At 46.8% G+C, this 19,439-nt stretch overlaps 1 protein-coding gene across 2 annotated transcripts in view; it reads right to left on the bottom strand.

The window, feature by feature from the left end:
- The window catches only part of psd3l (pleckstrin and Sec7 domain containing 3, like), a 505,495-nt gene that overhangs the window by 8,747 nt on the left and 477,309 nt on the right, over nt 1-19,439 (bottom strand). For both annotated transcript variants that reach the window (XM_038792652.1, XM_038792653.1), the window contains 3 exons: nt 14,448-14,605; nt 13,658-13,802; nt 9,813-9,956 (listed from right to left, as the gene is read on the bottom strand). In XM_038792652.1, the coding sequence (XP_038648580.1) occupies nt 9,813-9,956; nt 13,658-13,802; nt 14,448-14,605 (447 nt within the window). The remainder of the gene's footprint in view (nt 1-9,812; nt 9,957-13,657; nt 13,803-14,447; nt 14,606-19,439) is intronic.

The following is a 19,439-nucleotide window of genomic DNA, read 5'->3' as shown; positions in this document are numbered from 1 at the left end:
GAACTGATGACTGAAAAAAGAACATTACACCTTCATCTGGCAGGAGAGTTCAGAGGAAATACCTTGAGTAAGGTTTGCTGTAAGGAATTTACTAGTCTTAATGATAGAAATTCACCCCCCCCACCTACGCCCAAATGGTTCAGAATGTGTTCTCTCTAACTGCCTCTAACTCAAACAGAGCCGATTAGTATCTATTCTCCAACGCTGAGCTCCACTACAGAGGTGAAAGAGCAGTTGTATGAGAAGCTTGAGACTGCTAGCCGAAGAATCTTTAGGTCAGGACATCTTTACCTACTGAGGTGTTGCAATACAAGAGTGGACAAATGGACCATGAAACCTTCTGGGAAAGATAAATGAGAATGGATAGAGACCACGTGAGCTTTATTGCTAATGGAGTTGGTGCAACAACACCTTCCTTCAGAACAAACCATGCCACAAGGTGTCCTGGGGACATCCAAGATCAGGACATTAGCACCAACTAGATCAGATCATCACCAGGCATGGTTTGCTGAACAGCATTCTCAGCACACACACAGCTAGCACAGAGCTGACTGTGATACAGATCACTCCTGGCATGTACTTGGGGTGAGGATGCAAGCCTTGAATCTTTTTCATTCAAAGCAGAAATGCTGTCATTGAATCAACGTGAGCCATATTGCCTGGCCAGATTTTTAAAAACAACAGCTCCTCGACTTAATTGAACAGGTGCTCTCTAGCATTCCCATGCAGATAGTGCAGAAATGGCATGGAACAATCTTCAAGACACTATCTACAATACCGCACTCTCAACATATAGGAAGCAAGAGTGGAAAAATGCTGGCTGTTCAAGGCTAACATTACGGTAATGGAACTGGTCATTGAAGCCCAGTGGTCTGCGTTCATTAATTGCAAGAGACATCATTGCGAGAAGATTCAAAATGCACGAAGAAATGAAAGAAAATGAAATGAAAATCGCTTATTGTCACCAGTAGGCTTGAAATGAAGTTACTGTAAAAAGCCCCTAGTCGCCACATTCCGGCACCTGTTCAGGGAGGCTGGTACGGGAAGAGTTAAAGTAAAGTCCAGTGAACTTCTAGGCGATGCACCAATGACTTCTGGCTACATTTGCCTGAATATCCAGTTGTCATTTGATACAGAGTGTTCGGGGTTCGTATGAAAGGGTCAAAAAAGCAACATGTCCATCAGCAAAGAAAACTGCCCCTTTCAACGCAAAGGCCGGGGTAGGGGTATAGGGACAGAATCACCGACTCCAATAAACAATTGGTGATGACTGGAACACTACATTGAGTTGTACTCTAGAGAGAACACCGTCATCAAGGAAATTCTACACACCCTGGAAAGCCTGTCTGTCATGGCAGAGCTTGATTTTGAACCCACAGTGGAGGAACTTATAGACAGCTGGCTTGTGATGCAGAACAAGGCCAGCAGCGCGGGTTCAATTCCTGTACCAGCTGAGAATTCTGAATTCTCCCTCCGTGTACCTGAACAGTCGCTGGAATGTGGTGACTGGGGGCTTTTCACAGTAACTTCTTTGCAGTGTTAATGTAAGACTACTTGTGACAATAAAAATATTATTATTATTATTATTATTAAGCTATTGACTCACTTGCCATGGAAAAAGCTCCAGGTACTGATGTTATACAGCCTGAACCCATCAAGACTGGGAAACCAGCACGACTGCACCTCCGCACGAACCTCTCTGTCTCTGCTGGAGGGAGGGGGCAGAATGTGTGTGATGCAAAGATTCTGGGCAGGATTCACCATTGCCCGACGCCGATATCGTAATCAGCGATCGGGCGGAAAATCCCTTCCAACGCCCAAATTGGGGGCGGTGCCGGTTTTCTATCCTCCGCCCGCTTTGAAATGGCATCATCGCGTTGCACGCCGCAGGTACGGCGTTGGCGCGTCACCTGATGGTCTTCCCCTGATGCTCAGCCCCCAATGGGCCGAGTTACTGATCGTGTTAGGGACATGTGGTCTCAGCGGTCGGGAACACGCGGCGGTGGCTGCGAACTGTGCCCAGCACCGCTACAGTCGACTGGGAGCCGTGCTGCTCGTCGGGCGGGGGGAGGGGGGCTCCCGCGAGGGCTGGGGGGACTGGCATGCTCATGTTGCATCTACTCCGAATCCCAGTGGGGTTTCAGAACTGGAAGATTGACAAATGACATTATCTTAGTCCAGCAGCTGCAAAATAAATGCCGTGAGCAAAGGACACCAATGTGTATTAGCTTCATCAATCTCACAAAGTATTCAACTATGTGAAGAATTACTCTGTACTGACAATCCCACACACACATTCCAAACTGAGGAATGCCTTCAGCAACAAATGGATAGAGTCTCTCATGCTTGTAAAGAGTTTGGTTTGACCATCAGCATCAGATCCTGGATGTTGCCATACCACCATTTATCTGCATTGATGATGCTGGAGGTTGTTGATAGCTTCACATACCTAGGCTCCACAATCACCAGCAAACTATTACTTGACGCTGCAATCAGCACACACGTTGCAAAAGCTGCAGCTGCTCTGTCCAAGTTGAGTAAGAGAATGAAGAACTGACTGAGAACACCAAACGGCGAGTCTACCGAGCCCGTGTCCTCAGTGGTGAAACCTGGCCAATATAAGCCAGACTGGAGAAAAGTCTGGACATTTTCAAACTTTCATTGACTGTGACGCATCCTTGGCAGGATAAGGTCACCAACTTGTAAGTCCTGGGCCTTGCTAATTCCAACAGCATACACTCATTGCTCAGCAATGACATTGGCACTGGTCGTGCCACATGCATCAAATGGATGACAGCCACACCCAAAGACCATCTGTGCGGTGAATTGACCACTCGGTCACCATCTCCTTGCATCCATTCCTCTGCTACAAGGACATGTGAGATGTGAAGATAGTGGATAGCCGAGAAGAGGGCCCAGAGTTCACCTTCTCAGCCCACTGTCTCCCTCAGCAGCGAATGTGGCAGAGACTGACATGCCAGCATTGGGCTCCTGAGCCACCCCAGGTAAAGCGTAAGACAGAGGTTGGTTTGACCATCAGCATCAGGTTTTGGATGTTGCCATTCTCTCATCTATTAGCATTGTACCACGGCATAAACAATCGCCTCATGATGCAGATGGCCGACACCAAAAAAGAAATAATCCCGCCACAGAATTGATTTAGTTTCACTTTTTGACAATTTAGTGAACACACAGATCACTTCAGTGTAACTACTCTTCCCCCACACAAGTTACAATGATAAAGCCCTCAATATGTACGCTCCAGATGAGGTGGTGGATGATGAATGGACAGTGGATCAACCAGGAAAGATGGGAAGGATAAGGGGCAGGGAGTTATGGAAGAACATCAGGAGGAGGCACAAGCCTGGTTGTGGGGTTGGGGGAGGTGTTAAAGAAATGGGAGAAAATAGCCAGATTAGCTGAGACAGCGAGGGGGTAAATTGGCAGTTTACGGTAATGAAGGTAATGAATGAAGGTTGCCAACAGCACAGCGAAGAACAAGAATAGGGCCACAGAGTTTGCACACAAGAAAACTCAAGGGATAAACTGAACCTCAGTCATAATTCAGTAAGAAGTCTTACAACACCAGGTTAAAGTCCAACAGGTTTGTTTCAAACACTTGCTTTTGGAGCACTGCTCCAAATTCACCTGAGGAAAGAGCATGATTCACCTGAGGAAGGAGCAGTGCTCCGAAAGCTAGTGTTTGAAACAAACCTGTTGGACTTTAACCTGGTGTTGTAAGACTTCTTACTGTGCTCACCCCAGTCCAATGCCGGCATCCCCACATCATCATTCTGTAACTAAGTGACAATGGATTTAATTTGAGGAGGCGGTTGAGCAGACAGTTTAGGCTGAAAAACCTCATGCCGAGTTGGGGGGAAACTTGGAGACAGATAACTGAAATGAGGGATGAATAGCTGTTTTGGGTACAGTGTAGAGGAGGAAGAATATGGCACTTTTTCCAACTTTCAGATCTGTGCCTTGACAGTAGCATCCTCCCCATTTCTACATAGTGTACTGATTCTGGGTACAGCGTGCCTCCGAATGAACCTGTTACTTTCTCTCGCCTCAGTTACCTTTTTACAACTTTGAATCTGGTGCACTGACCAAAATTAAGCTTTCAACAGTCACATAAACTGACAATGTGACAAAAAGCAACGTCATGATGGAGAGCAGGTGACTAACGCCGTGTCCGTTTAAATTTCTGGCCCTTGTGCCTGACTTGAATGGATGATTGCCAGAATTGGGAGCAGGTGGGTGTTCATTCACAGATGCTGTTCTCTGGAAAAAGTTTGGAGCAAATGGATTAAAGTACAAATTGAATGCTGAAATTTATTTCCCATGATCTCGATACGATGAGCTCAATTTTTTGTGTTTGGATTGTAAAGGTGTTAAACTCTCTCGGTACCCGACAGCCTGATCCAAGAGGCACTGGAAAAACTCCAAAATCAACATCTCATCTTGAAGCTAATTTCCAATTAGAAGAGCAGGGGGCAGAATGAAGCACAGTTTCTATTTCAGATTCTGCTATGGAGCCTCTGATATCTGAAGAGCAAGTGTAAAATCATCAACCTAAAGAGAGCAAATTGCAGCTCCTGATGAATCTTTTGTCGATTTTGTTTGCTCTAAACACCTTGTAGTGTAGTATCAAGGATTTGGAGAGGCTGACACAGTATGGAAACACTGCGCTTGTGTTCACTGCTTCGCTCAGTCATGAACCTGCTTCATAGGTAACCTTTGGCTGTTAATTCCTAACTGAATTCCTAACCAAACTCCAGCCTTCCAGCAGCTCACAGTCCAATGTTTCTGCTCCTTCAACTTGTCGGCCGGCTTGCTATCCTAAATGTCTCCTGAAATGCTTTGTTCATGCTTTCAGCTCCACTTGAAATCACTCTCTGCCTTTCCTCTCCACTCGCGTCCACTTTTTCTCCCACCCTGTCCAGCTTCCTGACACATGCCTGCTTCACCTACGGGAAGAGAGTCCCTGTATTTAAGGAGGAGGAATGTTTGCATCTGGACCGATGTGAATCTTTACAGCGTTACCTGCAGGTTTTAAGCAGGATTTTCCCAATACAGATGGGAATCCAACAGACATCTTGGAAGCTGGCGAGAAGATGTCCGCTTTAAAGCAACAACAACTTGCATTTAAGTAACACCTTTAAACTTGTAACACAACCCACAGGAGCGAGAGAAAATAAAACCGAAGACCAAGCCACATATGGAGCCATTAGGCCAGGACACAGAGGTAGGCTTTAGGAAGGACTGTACCTAGAACATAGAACATAGAACAGTACAGCACAGAACAGGCCCTTCGGCCCTCGATGTTGTGCCGAGCAATGATCACCCTACTCAAACCCATGTATCCACCCTATACCCATAACCCAACAACCCCCCCCCTCCTCTCTAACCTTACTTTTTAGGACACTACAGGCAATTTAGCATGGCCAATCCACCTAACCCGCACATCTTTGGACTGTGGGAGGAAACCGGAGCACCCGGAGGAAACCCACGCATACACGGGGAGGATGTGCAGACTCCGCACAATGACCCAGCCGGGAACCGAACCTCGGACCCTGGAGCTGTGAAGCATTTATGCTAACCACCATGCTACCGTGCTGCCCCAAGTGCCTAAGGAGGAAACAGAGAGAGAATTCCAGAGCTCAAAACACACACAAAAGAAATTAAAATTATGTATATTTTTCTAAGAACCTCACATCGCTGAGATTTTTAATCATCTAAAGGACTATGGGTTCACTGGTGGGATGCTGAGAAGGCATTCGGTTTTGCTTCCCCAGAACCATTCGCAAAAAGAGCCATAGATTCCTGTAAGCTTCCCTCAATTAAAACCGAACATCATGTAACATCTGGTGTAATTGTAGAAGCAACGTGGTGCTGATAATTTACACAGAATGTTCTTATGACCATCTGCTTAAGAAATTCGGAGAAAAGCTAGGCAAGGTTTAAGAAGAGGTGAAACATCTGCCTGTCAGGGTATTTAAAACAAATTCTTTCATAGGATGCAGCACGGTAGCACAGTGGTTAGCACAGTTGCTTCACCGCTCCAGGGTCCCAGGTTCGATTCCCGGCTTGGGTCAGTCTGTGTGGTCACGTTTTCCCCGTGTCTGTGTGGGTTTCTTCCGGGTGCTCCGGTTTTCTCCCACAGTCCAAAGATGCACAGGTTAGGTGGAATGGCCATGATAAATTGTCTTAAGTGTACACAGATTCTGTCCATCCTGTAGTGCCTTGTCCGAGTGGCCATTCATGGACAATTAGATGTGGATGAAGTCTGATGCAAAGCGTGTACGTGTACGCACACATGTACTTGCACCCACGGCAGCAGCACTCACTACGCAGTGATGAAGAACACATGATTACCCCCCTCCCCCAGCCGCCCCAAACCAGGAACCTCTGGTTAATATGGTTTGACGTTAGACTGAGCAGTATCTTTAACCACTTAACCAGCGGAAGAACTCAAACTCTGAGTTTTATTCAGAGTTGCTCCCGGTCCTCTGCTGTAACTTTGCTGGAAGTGTGACAGATGCGGCCTGGCCAAAGGTCAAGCTGACAGCCTCTCACCACATGGCCTGGATGCGGAATTTTGGTGCTTCCAGTTTTCCTGCAAACAAGTATTCTCTACGTTGAGAGAATTTATATTCACATTTATTCATAAGCTCATAAAATATAGGAGTAGAATTAGGCCATTCGGCCCATCGAGTCTGCTCTGCCATTCTATCATGGCAGAAATGTTCCTCATCTGCTACCTACAATATTACAGACCAAGAGCTGGATTGTGAAATCAGCCAGAGCATCTCCTCCCTAGAACGCATGACCTCGGAGCAGGAGTCGGCAACTTAGCCTCAGCCTAAACACCCTCAATGTGATCATGGCTGATCCCATCCAAGCCTCAACTCCACCGTCCTGCCCATTCTCCATAACCCTTCAACACATTACCAATTAAAAATCTGTCTAAACTCCTCCTTAAATTTACTCACTGTCCCTGCATCGACTGCACTCTGGGGCAGCGAATTCCACAGATTCACAACCCTTTGGGAGAAGTAGTTTTTCCTCAAATTGGTTTTAAATTTGCTGGATTTGGATTTTGTTTATTGTCACGTGTACCGAGGTACAGTGAAAAGTATTTATCTGCGAGCAGCTCAACAGATCATTAAGTACATGAAGAGAAAAGGAAGTAAAAGAAAATACAAAGTAGGGCAACACAAGGTACACTATGTAACTACATAAACACCAGCATCAGGTGAAGCAGACACGGGTGTAGTGTTAATCAGATCAGTCCATAAGAGGGTCGTTTAGGAGTCTGGTAACAGCGGGGAAGAAGCTGTTTTTGAGTCTGTTCGTGCGTGTTCTCAGACTTTTGTTTCTCCTGCCTGATGGAAGAAGTTGGAAGAATGAATAAGCTGGGTGGGAGGGGTCTTTGATTATGCTGCCCGCTTTCCCCAGGCAGCGGGAGGTGTAGATGGAGTCAATGGATGGGAGGCAGGTTTGTGTGATGGACTTGGCTGTGTTCACGACTCTCTGAAGTTTCTCGCAGTCTTGGGCCAAGCAGTTGCCACACGAGACTGCGATGCAGCCCGATAGGATGTTTTCTAGGATGCTGTGTCTTATTCTAAGATTACGACCTCTCGTTTTAGAAAGCTCCAGAAGAGGAAGCTTCAGCTATTGTCGAGAATGTACTACAGAAATCATATCAGTGCAAATGTAAGGCTGCATTTATTACTTAACTAAATGTGCCCATTCAAAACTTTTGGGATGGTTCATCACCTGAAAGTCTACACTACAATCTCTTGTTCTACGTTAGTTCCGGAGCCCCCGAAAGAAACCATTCAGATTACACAGATAGATTCCCAAAGGAAACATGTGTACCTTATGTGACCCGGAATCAAAAGGGAATTATGATAAAATACCAACAAAGGAGCTGAGTAACTATTATATCACCTCCGTATAAAACAAATTGGATGGTTAAAGGAAACTGGTTTCAATGAGAACCTAACGAAAGTGGTTTAAAGAGGAAAAAACATTCTTGATTTGTACCTGCATCACGAATGACTTTACATTTACTCCAAACTACCAGGACTGCACAAAGCAGGCAGGTCTTGCTGATTCCCAGCGAGTGTCACTCTAGTTAAATACATTGAGCTTCATCCACCTCCAACCTTTTTCAAAGTTGCGTGAATAATGAAGGTAAGAATAGCTAGCTCACCACACCCAGTGGGAATGGGGTACCCATACATTTTTCAACCTTAATACCTCGTCCCCCCGATTAGATTTTTCAACAATTCATTTATAGGATGTGGGTGTCGCTGACTAGGACGGAATTTATTGCCCATCACTAGTTGCCCTTGAGAAGTTGGTGGTGAGCTGCCTTCTTCATGGCATAGCACCCCGATGGATATTTAACTCAGGACTGAATTTTTGGATAAGGTTAACATTGAGTATTGCTTCCAACTAGGCTAGGATATCAGGAAAAGAGAACAGACTACAGGAGGGAGATAAATCACTTGGTTGCATGGTGTAGCGAAAACAACCTCTCGTTAAATGTTGGAAAGACCAAAGGGCTGATCATCAACTTCAGGAAGCGCAGCACGACACATACTCCCGTCTGCGTCAATGGCTCTGAAGTGGAGATGATCGATAGCTTTAAGTTCCTGGGGGTCACCATCACCAACTGTCTGTCCTGATCCACTCACGTTGACGTAACAGTCAAGAAAGCCCAACAACGTCTCTACTTCCTACGGAAGCTAAAGAAATTTGGCATGTCTGCATCGACTCCCAAAAACTTCTATAGATGTGCGATAGAGAGCATCCTATCACAGCTTGGGTATGACAACTGCTCGGTCCAAGATCGCAAGAGACTGCAGCGTGTGGTGAACTTAGCCCAACGCATCACACAAGCTTGCCACTCTCACATTGATTCTGTATACACCTCCCGCTGCCACAGGAAGGCAGACAGCATTGTCAGAGACCCCTCCCACCCAGGCATTGCCTTCTTCCAGACCCTTCCATCAGGCAGAAGGTACAGAAGTCTGAAGACCCGCACATCCAGATATAGGAACAGCTTCTTCCCCACAGCTACAAGACTCCTCAACGACTCCCCCTCGGACTGATCTGTTCCCTGTAAGAACACTATTCACAACGCCCTATGCTGTTCTTGCTCATATATTTGCTTTGTTTGGCCCCTTGTTCCGCATTGTAACCAATCACTGTTTGTCAATGTACCATTTGTCAATGTTCTCTGTTGATTATTCTCCTTATCTACTATGTACGTATTGTGTATGTTCCCTGTACTTCGGTACATGTGACAATAAATCAAATCAAAATCAAGACCTTACTGGAGTGCAATGCACATTTAAAGTGCATATTCAGAAAAACATAACTAGAAGAATGATTCCGGTTTGGAAGAACTTTGCACAGCAGAGGCAGAAAGATCATGGATAATCGGGAAGAGGCAAGATACTGAAGTGGACAGTTTGGCTATTCGAACAATGCGCTGCAGTGAGAAAATATTGTTTCTTTGGCATCGATATTACATACAATTCCAATGGTACTGCTCACCGGAAGAATCATGTTCAGGTGATATGGGGTGAGAACAGTGATAATTGAATCAAGGGGTGCCAGTGGAACTAAATTCCTCTTTGAAAATCATATCCATTCCATCCTTATCTGAAAGCCACACACTGTGAATTGCCACACACCTAAAGGTGCTCCTTTTCTAACCTGCTGCCTCTGCAGTTTTTAAACTCAATCGTGCATGTCTACAGTGGAAGAAGCATGTGCTTCTTGTCTCCCGGACCTACCTCAAACTCCAGGTAGTGCTCCTTCAGTCTGTATTCATCAATCTCCTTAGCTTTGACTTTCTTGTCAGGGGGGTAGGAACGGTGCTCTGTGAGCTCAGTGGAAATCTGTTTCAGCTTGGCCTCGTGTGATTTCAGCTGATCCTCCTGAAACGAGTTTCAAGTGCGTCATTAAAACAAAGTGGAATAAAAAACACTTGTACAACTTGTAGCTCAGGCAGTTTACTTTCTGTTTGGCAACTGCCTGTTCGACAAGGTTGAGCAGCGCGACGGTCGATGCATTAGTGACACAATATTGGCGGAGTCCTTTTAATTCTGCACCATAAACACCATGCCCTACGAAGGTTATACAGAGCCATGCATGTTGTGGTGTCTTCGGACTTCTCCTCGGTTTCAAAAGTCATGGAAAATTTGAGTCAACTGGATTTTCTCAGTTGAACACGATCCCCCCACATTTAACTCATTATCCTGAGGAAAGTAATTTTCCTTCGGTGAGAGATGGTGACGCCATGCGCATAAGCAGGTTTAGAATTAATTGAGCGGGTGAACAGCGGGGCCGTGAGACTAACTGGATAGCTCCCTAAAAGGGCTGGCACAGAAAAGAGGGGCAGAATGGCCTCCTTCTGCTGTACAAGATACCACAAAAACGACAGATGGAGGTTTTAAGGAACGGCTCCTTATTTTCCTTGATGGTCTGTTTTTCAACTTCAACTTTTTGCAAGAGGCGTTCCAGTTTAGTGGAATCACGAGGAGGTACAGTTACATGTTCCAGTGTGCTGGTTAACAAAGCGTCTATTTGAAGTCGAACAAAATTCTGCAGGCAGCTTGGGCCAAGGGATGCACACTTATTGCCACTGCTTGCTTCTGGTTCCATTTCCTGCGCTCCACGTTCTGGAGACCAAACTGCAAGCGTACCTTTCAGCATTTATTGTTCTGCTCAGGGGCCCTCTGTCACCACCATCCTGCACCTTTCATCCCCACTCCCCGCCATTCGTGCTTCAATTATGTAAAATAAAAACTCTTTGTTATCCTCACTACACATCACCAATGAGCTCAGGAGCAGGTGCTGCCGTGTGCTCAGATAAAGGTGCAAATTAATAAGAGCCTGTATAAAAATAGCACATGGAAAGGCAGGGCCAGGATTTTTGCTGCAGAGACAGGAGTTTTATTATTAGATCAGTCCCATTATCTTCTCGGTGCCCAGGTAGCATCGGGCAACAAACGCAGTTTGTTATGCAATGCTGGAACAATTCTCTCACTGCTACGTCAAAGACATGTTTCCATAGCAATGCCGTATGTCGACGGCATGGAGGAAGGTCGGGAACAGACAGTAACTCAATTGGTATCAACACTTTATACAGCAGGATAGCTCAACATGCCAGCATTCGTGTCAGTAATGGGAATGGATGTAGTCAAGGAGAAAACTGTGAATGGATTGAGTTCCAGTGTACACCACTGATTCCAGCAAAACACCACCACTTCTCTGAAGGGAGGGTTAGTACCAGAAGAGCAGGAAGGCAACCTAAAACAGAAAACATTAAACCATACAATCTATCATTATGAATGGAGCTACGTGGCGGGTGGCATGGTGGCACAGCGGTTAGCACTGCTGTCTCACACCTCCAGGGACACGGGTTCAATTACAGCCTTGGGTGACTGTGTGGAGTTTGCACTTTCTCCCTGTGTCTGCTTGGGTTTCCTCCAGGTGCGCCGGTTTCCTCCCACAGTTCAAATATGTGCAGGTTAGGTGGATTGGCCATGCTAAATTGCCCCTTCGTGTCCAAAGGCTAGGTGGGGTTACTGGGTTACGGGAACAGGGTGGAGCTGTGGGCTTTCGTAGGGTATTCTTTCAAGGGTCGGTGTCGACTCGTTGGGCCGAATGTCCTCCTTCTGCGCTGTAAATTCTATGAGTCTATGAAAATCATAGGAGGGAAACTGAGCTCTGATAAACGGCACTAATTTGAAATGTTTATTCTCTCTTCACAGATTCTGCCTGACCTGCTGAGTAGAGTCACAGAATCCCTACAGTGTAGGTGGAGGTCATTCGGCCCATTGAATCTGCAATGACCCTCTGAAAGAGCGCTCTACCTAGGCCGATTCCCCCACCCTAACCCCATACCCTCACCTAACCTGCATATCTTTGGACACTAAGGGGCAATTTATCATGGCCAATTCATCTAACCCGCACGTCTTTGGACTGTGGGAGGAAACCAGAGTACCCGGAGGAAACCCATGCAGACACAGGAAGAAGGTGCAAACTCCACACAGACAGTAGCCCTCGGCTGGAATTGAACCCTGGTCCCTGGTGCTGTGAGGCACCATGCTATTTTCAACATTTTCTGTTTTTAGTTTGGTAGGCCAGAGGCTTTGATCAAAGATTTGGAGGCATGAATTTCAACTGGCAACAGCGCCACTGGGAGTGGAAATTCAGATCCTGTCAGTTTACCCTGAGTCACAATAAGGTAAAATGACCCTTTGAAGAATCGGCTGTGTAATAGAATCATTTGCAATATTTGTTCGTATCAGGGAATGTGAAGGGAAGAAGTTGGATCGCAGGAGTACCTGGATAGTCATAACATTCTTCAAATCCTCTCCAACCCAAGTCTGTACCCAAACATATAAATGTTACTGATGATCCATACGATCACAATTTTCATAGCGCAGAAAGAGATCATTTGGCCCATTATGTCTGCACCGTCTCTCCAAATAAGCAATTTCTGAGTGCCATTCTCCCGCCTTCTCCCCATAACCCTGCATATAGTCTAATTCCCTTTTGCATGCCTCGAGTGAACCAGACTCCACCACTCTCCCAGGCAGTGTAATCCAGACCTCGACGACTCACTGTGTAACAAAGTATTTCCTCATATCACTTTTGCTCCTTTTGCCAATTACTTTAAATCTGTGCCATCTTGAGCATTTCACAAGTGGGAACACTTTCTCCCTACCGTCTCAGATGCCCCATTATTTTAAATACCTCCATCAGATCTCCTCTTTGCCTTCTTTTCTCCAAGGAAGTCAACCTAAACTTCTCCAACTATCTCCACATCTAAAGTAAGGACATGTTAATGCAGTCCACACTGCCATATACTGGGCATCAGAATGGAAGTTCCTAAATAGTCTCAGTGGGCAAGTAAACTGACGTTACACTCAAGTGAACATCATAAAACCCCAGATTTGGTTCATTCTCTACAATGCTCCCACATCATAGAGGTGGGGACGCCAAGAAGCGAAGGTTACAATTGGCTCAAGTGCCTGAAGGGCAAGTAGTACAGTAAAAGTAAAATACGATCTTTTTTTGTTCCTGCTTTTTAGTACATCAATGGTCTTGTTTGTTTTCATATATGGAGATGTAATCATAGGCATAAGAACATAAGAAATAGGAGGGATAGACCACATGGCCCATTGACCCTGCCCCACCATTCAATACAATCCTCTTGGCCAACTAACTCAATTCCACTTTCCCATTCACTCCCCACATGCATTGATTCGCTGAGAGATCAAACTTCTGTCTATCTTGTGAATAAATATATTCAACAATAGAGTATCTGCAACCTTCTGGGGTAGAGAATTCCAATGTTCGCAGTGAGTGAAGAAATTTCTGCTCCTTTCAGTCCTCTGGACATGGTTTTGCCCTTCAAATTACTTTCACTGGCAAACACAACGTTGAAGACATTCCTTTTACATGTTTGCTTCCTTATGTGGCAAAGCAAGTCCAGTTAAATATTTGCAAGGGCTTTGAGGGAAGTGAACTATCACCTTATCAATGTGGTTTATTCGTAGTGGAGCTCTCCCTGCGAGGGTGAGGCAGAGATGGAAGAAGGCTTTACAAAGACTGGTGTAACCCTTACCTGTGTCATCTTGGTGGTGGTAGCTGGCAAAAGTGGGCGGCTAAACCTCTTCTGTGAGCCAATCGCAGCTGGAAATGGAGGGGCAGAAAACATGGCTGCTACTAAGTTCATTTTATTTATCCAGGATTCCATTTCTTCAGGGCTTCTGAAAATTTGTGAACAGACAGGTGGTTAAAGCAAAATAAAATGGCCACGGTGAGAGTGCATGATGGCGGGATGCGACTTGAAGAACTCGACTACCAAACAACACGGTAGTGTCTTTTAAAAATTTCCCACCAGCCTCCCTCTCTTCCCTCACACACTTGCTGGTTAAGTAAATTGTTGCATGCCTTTCCTCGTGATGTTAATAATTTCAGGATATTTGGGAGTGACTACAAGTCATTGGCAATAAAGGAACTTTGGAATTAGTTACCGGTTTATAAGGATGGACGCCTGACGGTAATTATAAGAGATAATCTCATTATAGGATTGTCCTCACCAGGCCTGGGTTAACAAGTAGGGAGGGTATGGATGGACGTCTGGCGGCGAGTACAATGATAATCTCATTATAGGATTGTTCTCACCAGGCCTTGGCCAACAAGTAGAGGGGGGGAAAACGAGCCCAAGTTCCATTCATTGTCCATAGTCGTAGAATGTTATACACAGGTCATTCAGCCCATTAAATCAGAGCTACTTCTTTGTTACAGCAATTCAAAATTACCCCTAATGTATACTCATCTCTTTTAAATATCCCCCCCCTCTCCCGTCCCCAACCTCTCTTCCCCCACAATAATGCACAAAGAATACATACTGTGCTTGGAAAAGAAAGACTCTCCAGTCAGCTGTTTTCAGCTTGAGGACATTGGGTTTCTTCTCATACTCGGTAGCTTTTATTGCCATTGCGTGATGTATGCTGATTGCATTTTTTAAATCCTCTTCAGACAGATTTTTCTCTGGCTTATATTCATCCTTTGGAGGAAACATAACATTTGGGGAAGTCACTGAGTGTAATTTAGTACGTGTCGATAAGAACAAAGAAAAGTACAGCACAGGAACAGGCCCTTCGGCCCTCCATGCCTGCACCGACCATGCTGCCCGTCTAAACTAAAATCTTCTACATTTCCAGGGTCCGCATCCTTCTATTCCCATCCTATTCATGTATTTGTCAGGACGCCCCTTAAACGTCACTATCGTCCCTGCTTCCACCACCTCCTCCGGCAGCGAGTTCCAGGCACCCACTACCCTCTGTGCAAAAAAAACTTGCCTGATACATCTCCTCTAAACCTTGCCCCTCGCACCTTCTCAGGGACTCAGCCTGGTAAATGGCAGAGTTGGCGAGGGGTCAAGCCCGGACAGTGTAACAACTGAATCTATTTACCCAGCTCACACTCCAGCACTGCCCATTCAAACGGACCCCCATGATCCCAAAGCACTTTGAATTTTACTCATGATTAATTGCATTCCTTTGGATCACAAGTGGTGTTGCATAAGCTGGAGTTTATATAGAGAGCAGATAGGAACACCTGCCATGATGGCACGTTAAATTTGTACATATCTAACAACAGGCTCCTGCTTGCTTGCCAGCGAATGTAATAACACAGAATTGAACGAGCCTGTAAGGTCCAATTGGAACACCAGTCCATGTTGTATTTTGTGGCCATCGCTGGTGTTGCAAATATTGTCCTTGATATACCTGTGACTGGAGATGAGAGGCTGAGGGGTCAGGGAAAGATCAGCCAGAATTCCTGTTGCAAGTTGTTCCCAGTGGAACAACAGTATTTGAATGACGGGTGTTTCGACCGATTGTCAGGTGAAGTCCCCTAATTTATTATGATTCTGGACGAGATGCCCCAGTTTGGTATGCTCCTGGGTGAGGAGGATTGAGCTGGATCCCTTCTTTATTCAACCCCTCTGTTCATCACGACGAGGTTAATTTGAAAAGGATCCCTCCTCTTTGGAATACCTTTTCCCAGTCCAAATGTATTTGGCCGCGATCTACCGGCCACCTTGCGCCCGAAAGGTAGATGCCAGATTTCTCTTCCGGGATCTACCCGGCTCGCCACTTCTCCCGATCGTTCGAGATGTCGCAATCTGGTTCCCACCTATTGTGGGCGGAATCAGTACTTTGAAAATCTGCATATTAGGGTGAGACTCTCTCTCATGGTCCACCTGAGGCGTTGGATCTAACCCCTTCGTCTTGGAGAGGTCGGGTGAGTGTTGTTCAGTGTTCGTCTCCACAAACGGGGACAGACGGAATGGTACTTGTGGCAGTCTCCCAGGGCCCCAGGTCCTTGCCCTCTGGGCAGGGTGGCACTCTGGTACTGGTGGTGTCACCAAGGCACCCTGGGAGAGGCACCTGGGTGCCGTCCTGCCAAGGTGCCCAGGTGGCAGGGGCACTGCCAGCTGCTCGGCTGACAATGCCAAGTTGGCATTTTTCATGCGAAAGAGATCAGGCCTGGGGGTGTCCTGCGCATGTGCGTATGTGAGTTGGGCTTTGGGGGGGATCGAGAGATCAGGGAGCCATTTAAAAATATTGTACCGATCTCCTCCTGTAGTGCGGAATTGCAGTGAGTGGAGCTACTCGATGCAGGAAACGGGACTAAGTGCGGCCTCATGGGGGGGTGGTTTCCTGTTGTGGCCCCGAATAGAAGTAGAGTCCCGCTAGGTAGCGTCGTGTTTCATGGAGTAGCGAATGCTGGGAAACACCCGGCAAACAAGCTAGTTATGATTCGGTTAAATTGCACCTGTTCTAAAAGGAACCAATTTAACCCAGCATTCTTGAATTAAAGTGAGTTTATTTGTTAATAAAACATGAGAAGATGACACATATACTCACAGGTTGGAAATAAGAAGTGTGTCCAAAAATAAAAGTTAAAACGGTGATACGAATCAGCCTTTGACTTGTTCGTGCGGAGTAGATGGTGAAACTTAGCAGCTGTTAAGTTGGGTCACGCTAAATTGGTTGGAAGAGTATGGTTCTGCAGGTTAGCTGAAAGGAGTCTGGGTCCCGCCTATTGTGAACGAGAGTCGGAGTGCAATGTCACGCAAGATCTTGTTAGATCTCGCAAGCTGTAACGACCATCTGCAGAGGCCTCTCTCAGAATCTACTGGCCATGTACCGTCTCGATCAGGCAGGACCCTGCCGGTAAATCGCGCCCATTATCTTTGCAACCACAGTTTTTGCATTGCATCGTGTTCCAGTGTCTCTGTCTGAATTTCCTCGACACTCTCCAGGTGCGACATTCCATGTGCTCTCTAGGTGCGAGTATAATCCGCACAGGAACTTTCCGTACAGTTGCTGAATTACATCCTCAGCCACCTTTGGTTTGCATTCCTTTTTTAAAAACACATGTCCTACTTAAACGTTCAATATGTCTGTAAGTAATGGCCCATTGTCATGACAGGGCGAAACGCGAGGCTTGCCTGTGACGGCCTCCATGGTCAAACAGCCCACTAATAAGCATTATCTGAGTGCACACATGAATAACAGCCACTTGGCTGAGGCACCAGAGGACTTCTGGAATATACTCAAGTGAGACAATATCTTCAGGAAAGACAAAAAAAACCCTGTGGATAGGAAATTGAGAAAAAAAAGGGGGTATTTGCGAAGTAAATATTAACATAATAGCGCAATATGATCTTGCCACGTTCATCTGAAGAACAGTGAACATAGGAATTTGTTAGGTTAAACCCAGAGGAGGAAGGCCAAACTAGTCACCGTTAGCAGTTACCCTCTACACAATTCATCCTGTTCCCATAACCCTGTATTCCCTTTTCCTGCACCCAATCAGGGGCTGGATTCTCCACACCCCGATGTCACAATCGCGGCCAGTGTGGGGGCGGGGAATCCATTTTCCCACAAGGAATCGGGACCTGCGGCGGTTCCCTGATTCTGCGGGCCCCGAACAGCGCCGTACTCCGCGCCGCTTAGGACCTACCTGGGGCCATTGCCAGAGGCTCGCTCCGCCATTCTCCTGCCCCGACCGGCCCAAGCCCCGACGGATCTAATGTGGTCCAGCTGATCAGGATACTCATGTGGCGGCTGCGAACACAGTCCTCGGCCGTCCTGGCCAGGAAATGTTTATGTGGGTGGACAGGGTCGGGCGCGTGGCCGGTTGGGCTGTTTATTTTTCGGGTCCAGTTCCGCGGTCAGAGTCCGCCATGGAGCACAACGCAGCCGCTGGAGGCCGCCGCCGTGCGCATGCGTGGCCTCCCACTCGGAAGTGCGGGGGCCCATACCTGTCGCAAAAGCTGCTAGATTTACGCTAGCCCCTGCATGGCTAGAAATTTGTGGCCCTTTCACACCAATTTTTCTGGTGTGAAACTCCAATGGTTTGCCCCGGCGTGGGGACATAGTCCCAATAATGGAGAATCCAGCCCCGAATCTTAAATGTTGACATCATTCCTGCCCCAGCCATTAACCTGAACAGCCTCCATGACCATCTATGTGAAGGACGTTCTCCCACAATCCCTTCTTGATGCCTTACGTTTTACTGTGCACTACGGAGTGTCAGTCCAGACCCCTCAACAACTGAAAACAACCGGTGCATTTAATATGAAGAACCTGGCGTTACATCAGTGGAACCAGACGTGGGCACCACTTCCACTCGCTTATCGGGAGCTGCCGCAGAAACTATTTTTTACGCTCTGATTACAATTAAAATTTAAACGGCCGGGGTGGGCACACATGAGATTATACTTTGGGGTGAGTATTCATTGGTCAATCCAAGTGGGCTGGAAAAAGTTCTCCCGGATATACAGGAAGGTTGTCTGCATTCCGATCACAACCTTCCTGTCCACCTCCACTCAATCAGTAGTTTGTTCAATTTTTTGTTGCAAACCCTCATTCCCCCTCCCCCCCAAAACGCTTCCCCTCATCACTCCCCCATTTATTATTTTGTGCCGTTGGCCACCCCCCCCCACCCCCCCCCTCCCCCCACCCACACTTCCATCCCAACCCAGTCACATCCAAGCCTCTTTAACTACACATATATTAGAGACCAGCACCAGGATTTAGTGAGGTCAACTCGCAGATTCTCCTCCAGGCCGCCAGGGAATGGCGAGAGGTGTGCATTCCCACAGATGGTAATATCTGTCTGACCAAGGCACTCAGGGCAGAAACCGCAGAAGAGGTGCACAACCGCCCGGGTTCCTCCAAAGATGCTGGGTACCGTGGAGGAAAGCAGTCAGCAACCTGCGCCGACCCAGCAGGTTGAGTGCCAGGATCGCATGTTATCGAAGGGTCTCTTGTAGGGTCACCAAATAATGTATCTTACTGAGCAGGCAACTCGACAAGGTGGGTGAATGCATAGTCAGCCTCAGCACTGCTTGGCAAGTGAGGCCAAAGAGTGTGACAATTTGACTTTTGTCAGCACTTGGATCTAACACACAGGTCAGTATGGGAATGGATGCAGAAAAGGGGTTAGGCATCACGCAATATGTCGCTATTCCTGCACTTTGTCATGCAGGAGAAGCAGGCTCACAATGTGTGTGTGTGTGTGGGGGGAGGGGGGGGGGGGGGGGCATGACCGGAGGTGGGGTGCTTGATCTGGAGTTCCTCACCTTCAGAGGAAGAGCCACCGCAGATTGCAGGAGAGCAGATTGGCCGAGCCATCACAGATGGCGAGGGAGGGATTGGCTGCACATAAGGGCGAGAATGCAGCCAAGTGGATGGGTGGCATATGGCACACAGGAGGCACATGAATACAGGCCCGCACAATCCAAACACAGGTCACAGCGATGGCAGGAGCCTGAAGATTCTACCTCTCGGGAAAATTCCACCACTCACCCAGTGGATGCACCA

Source organism: Scyliorhinus canicula, chromosome 3, assembly GCF_902713615.1.
Source record: "Scyliorhinus canicula chromosome 3, sScyCan1.1, whole genome shotgun sequence".
NCBI classification, from domain to species: domain Eukaryota; kingdom Metazoa; phylum Chordata; class Chondrichthyes; order Carcharhiniformes; family Scyliorhinidae; genus Scyliorhinus; species Scyliorhinus canicula.
This window is presented reverse-complemented; position numbering and strand designations above follow the sequence as displayed.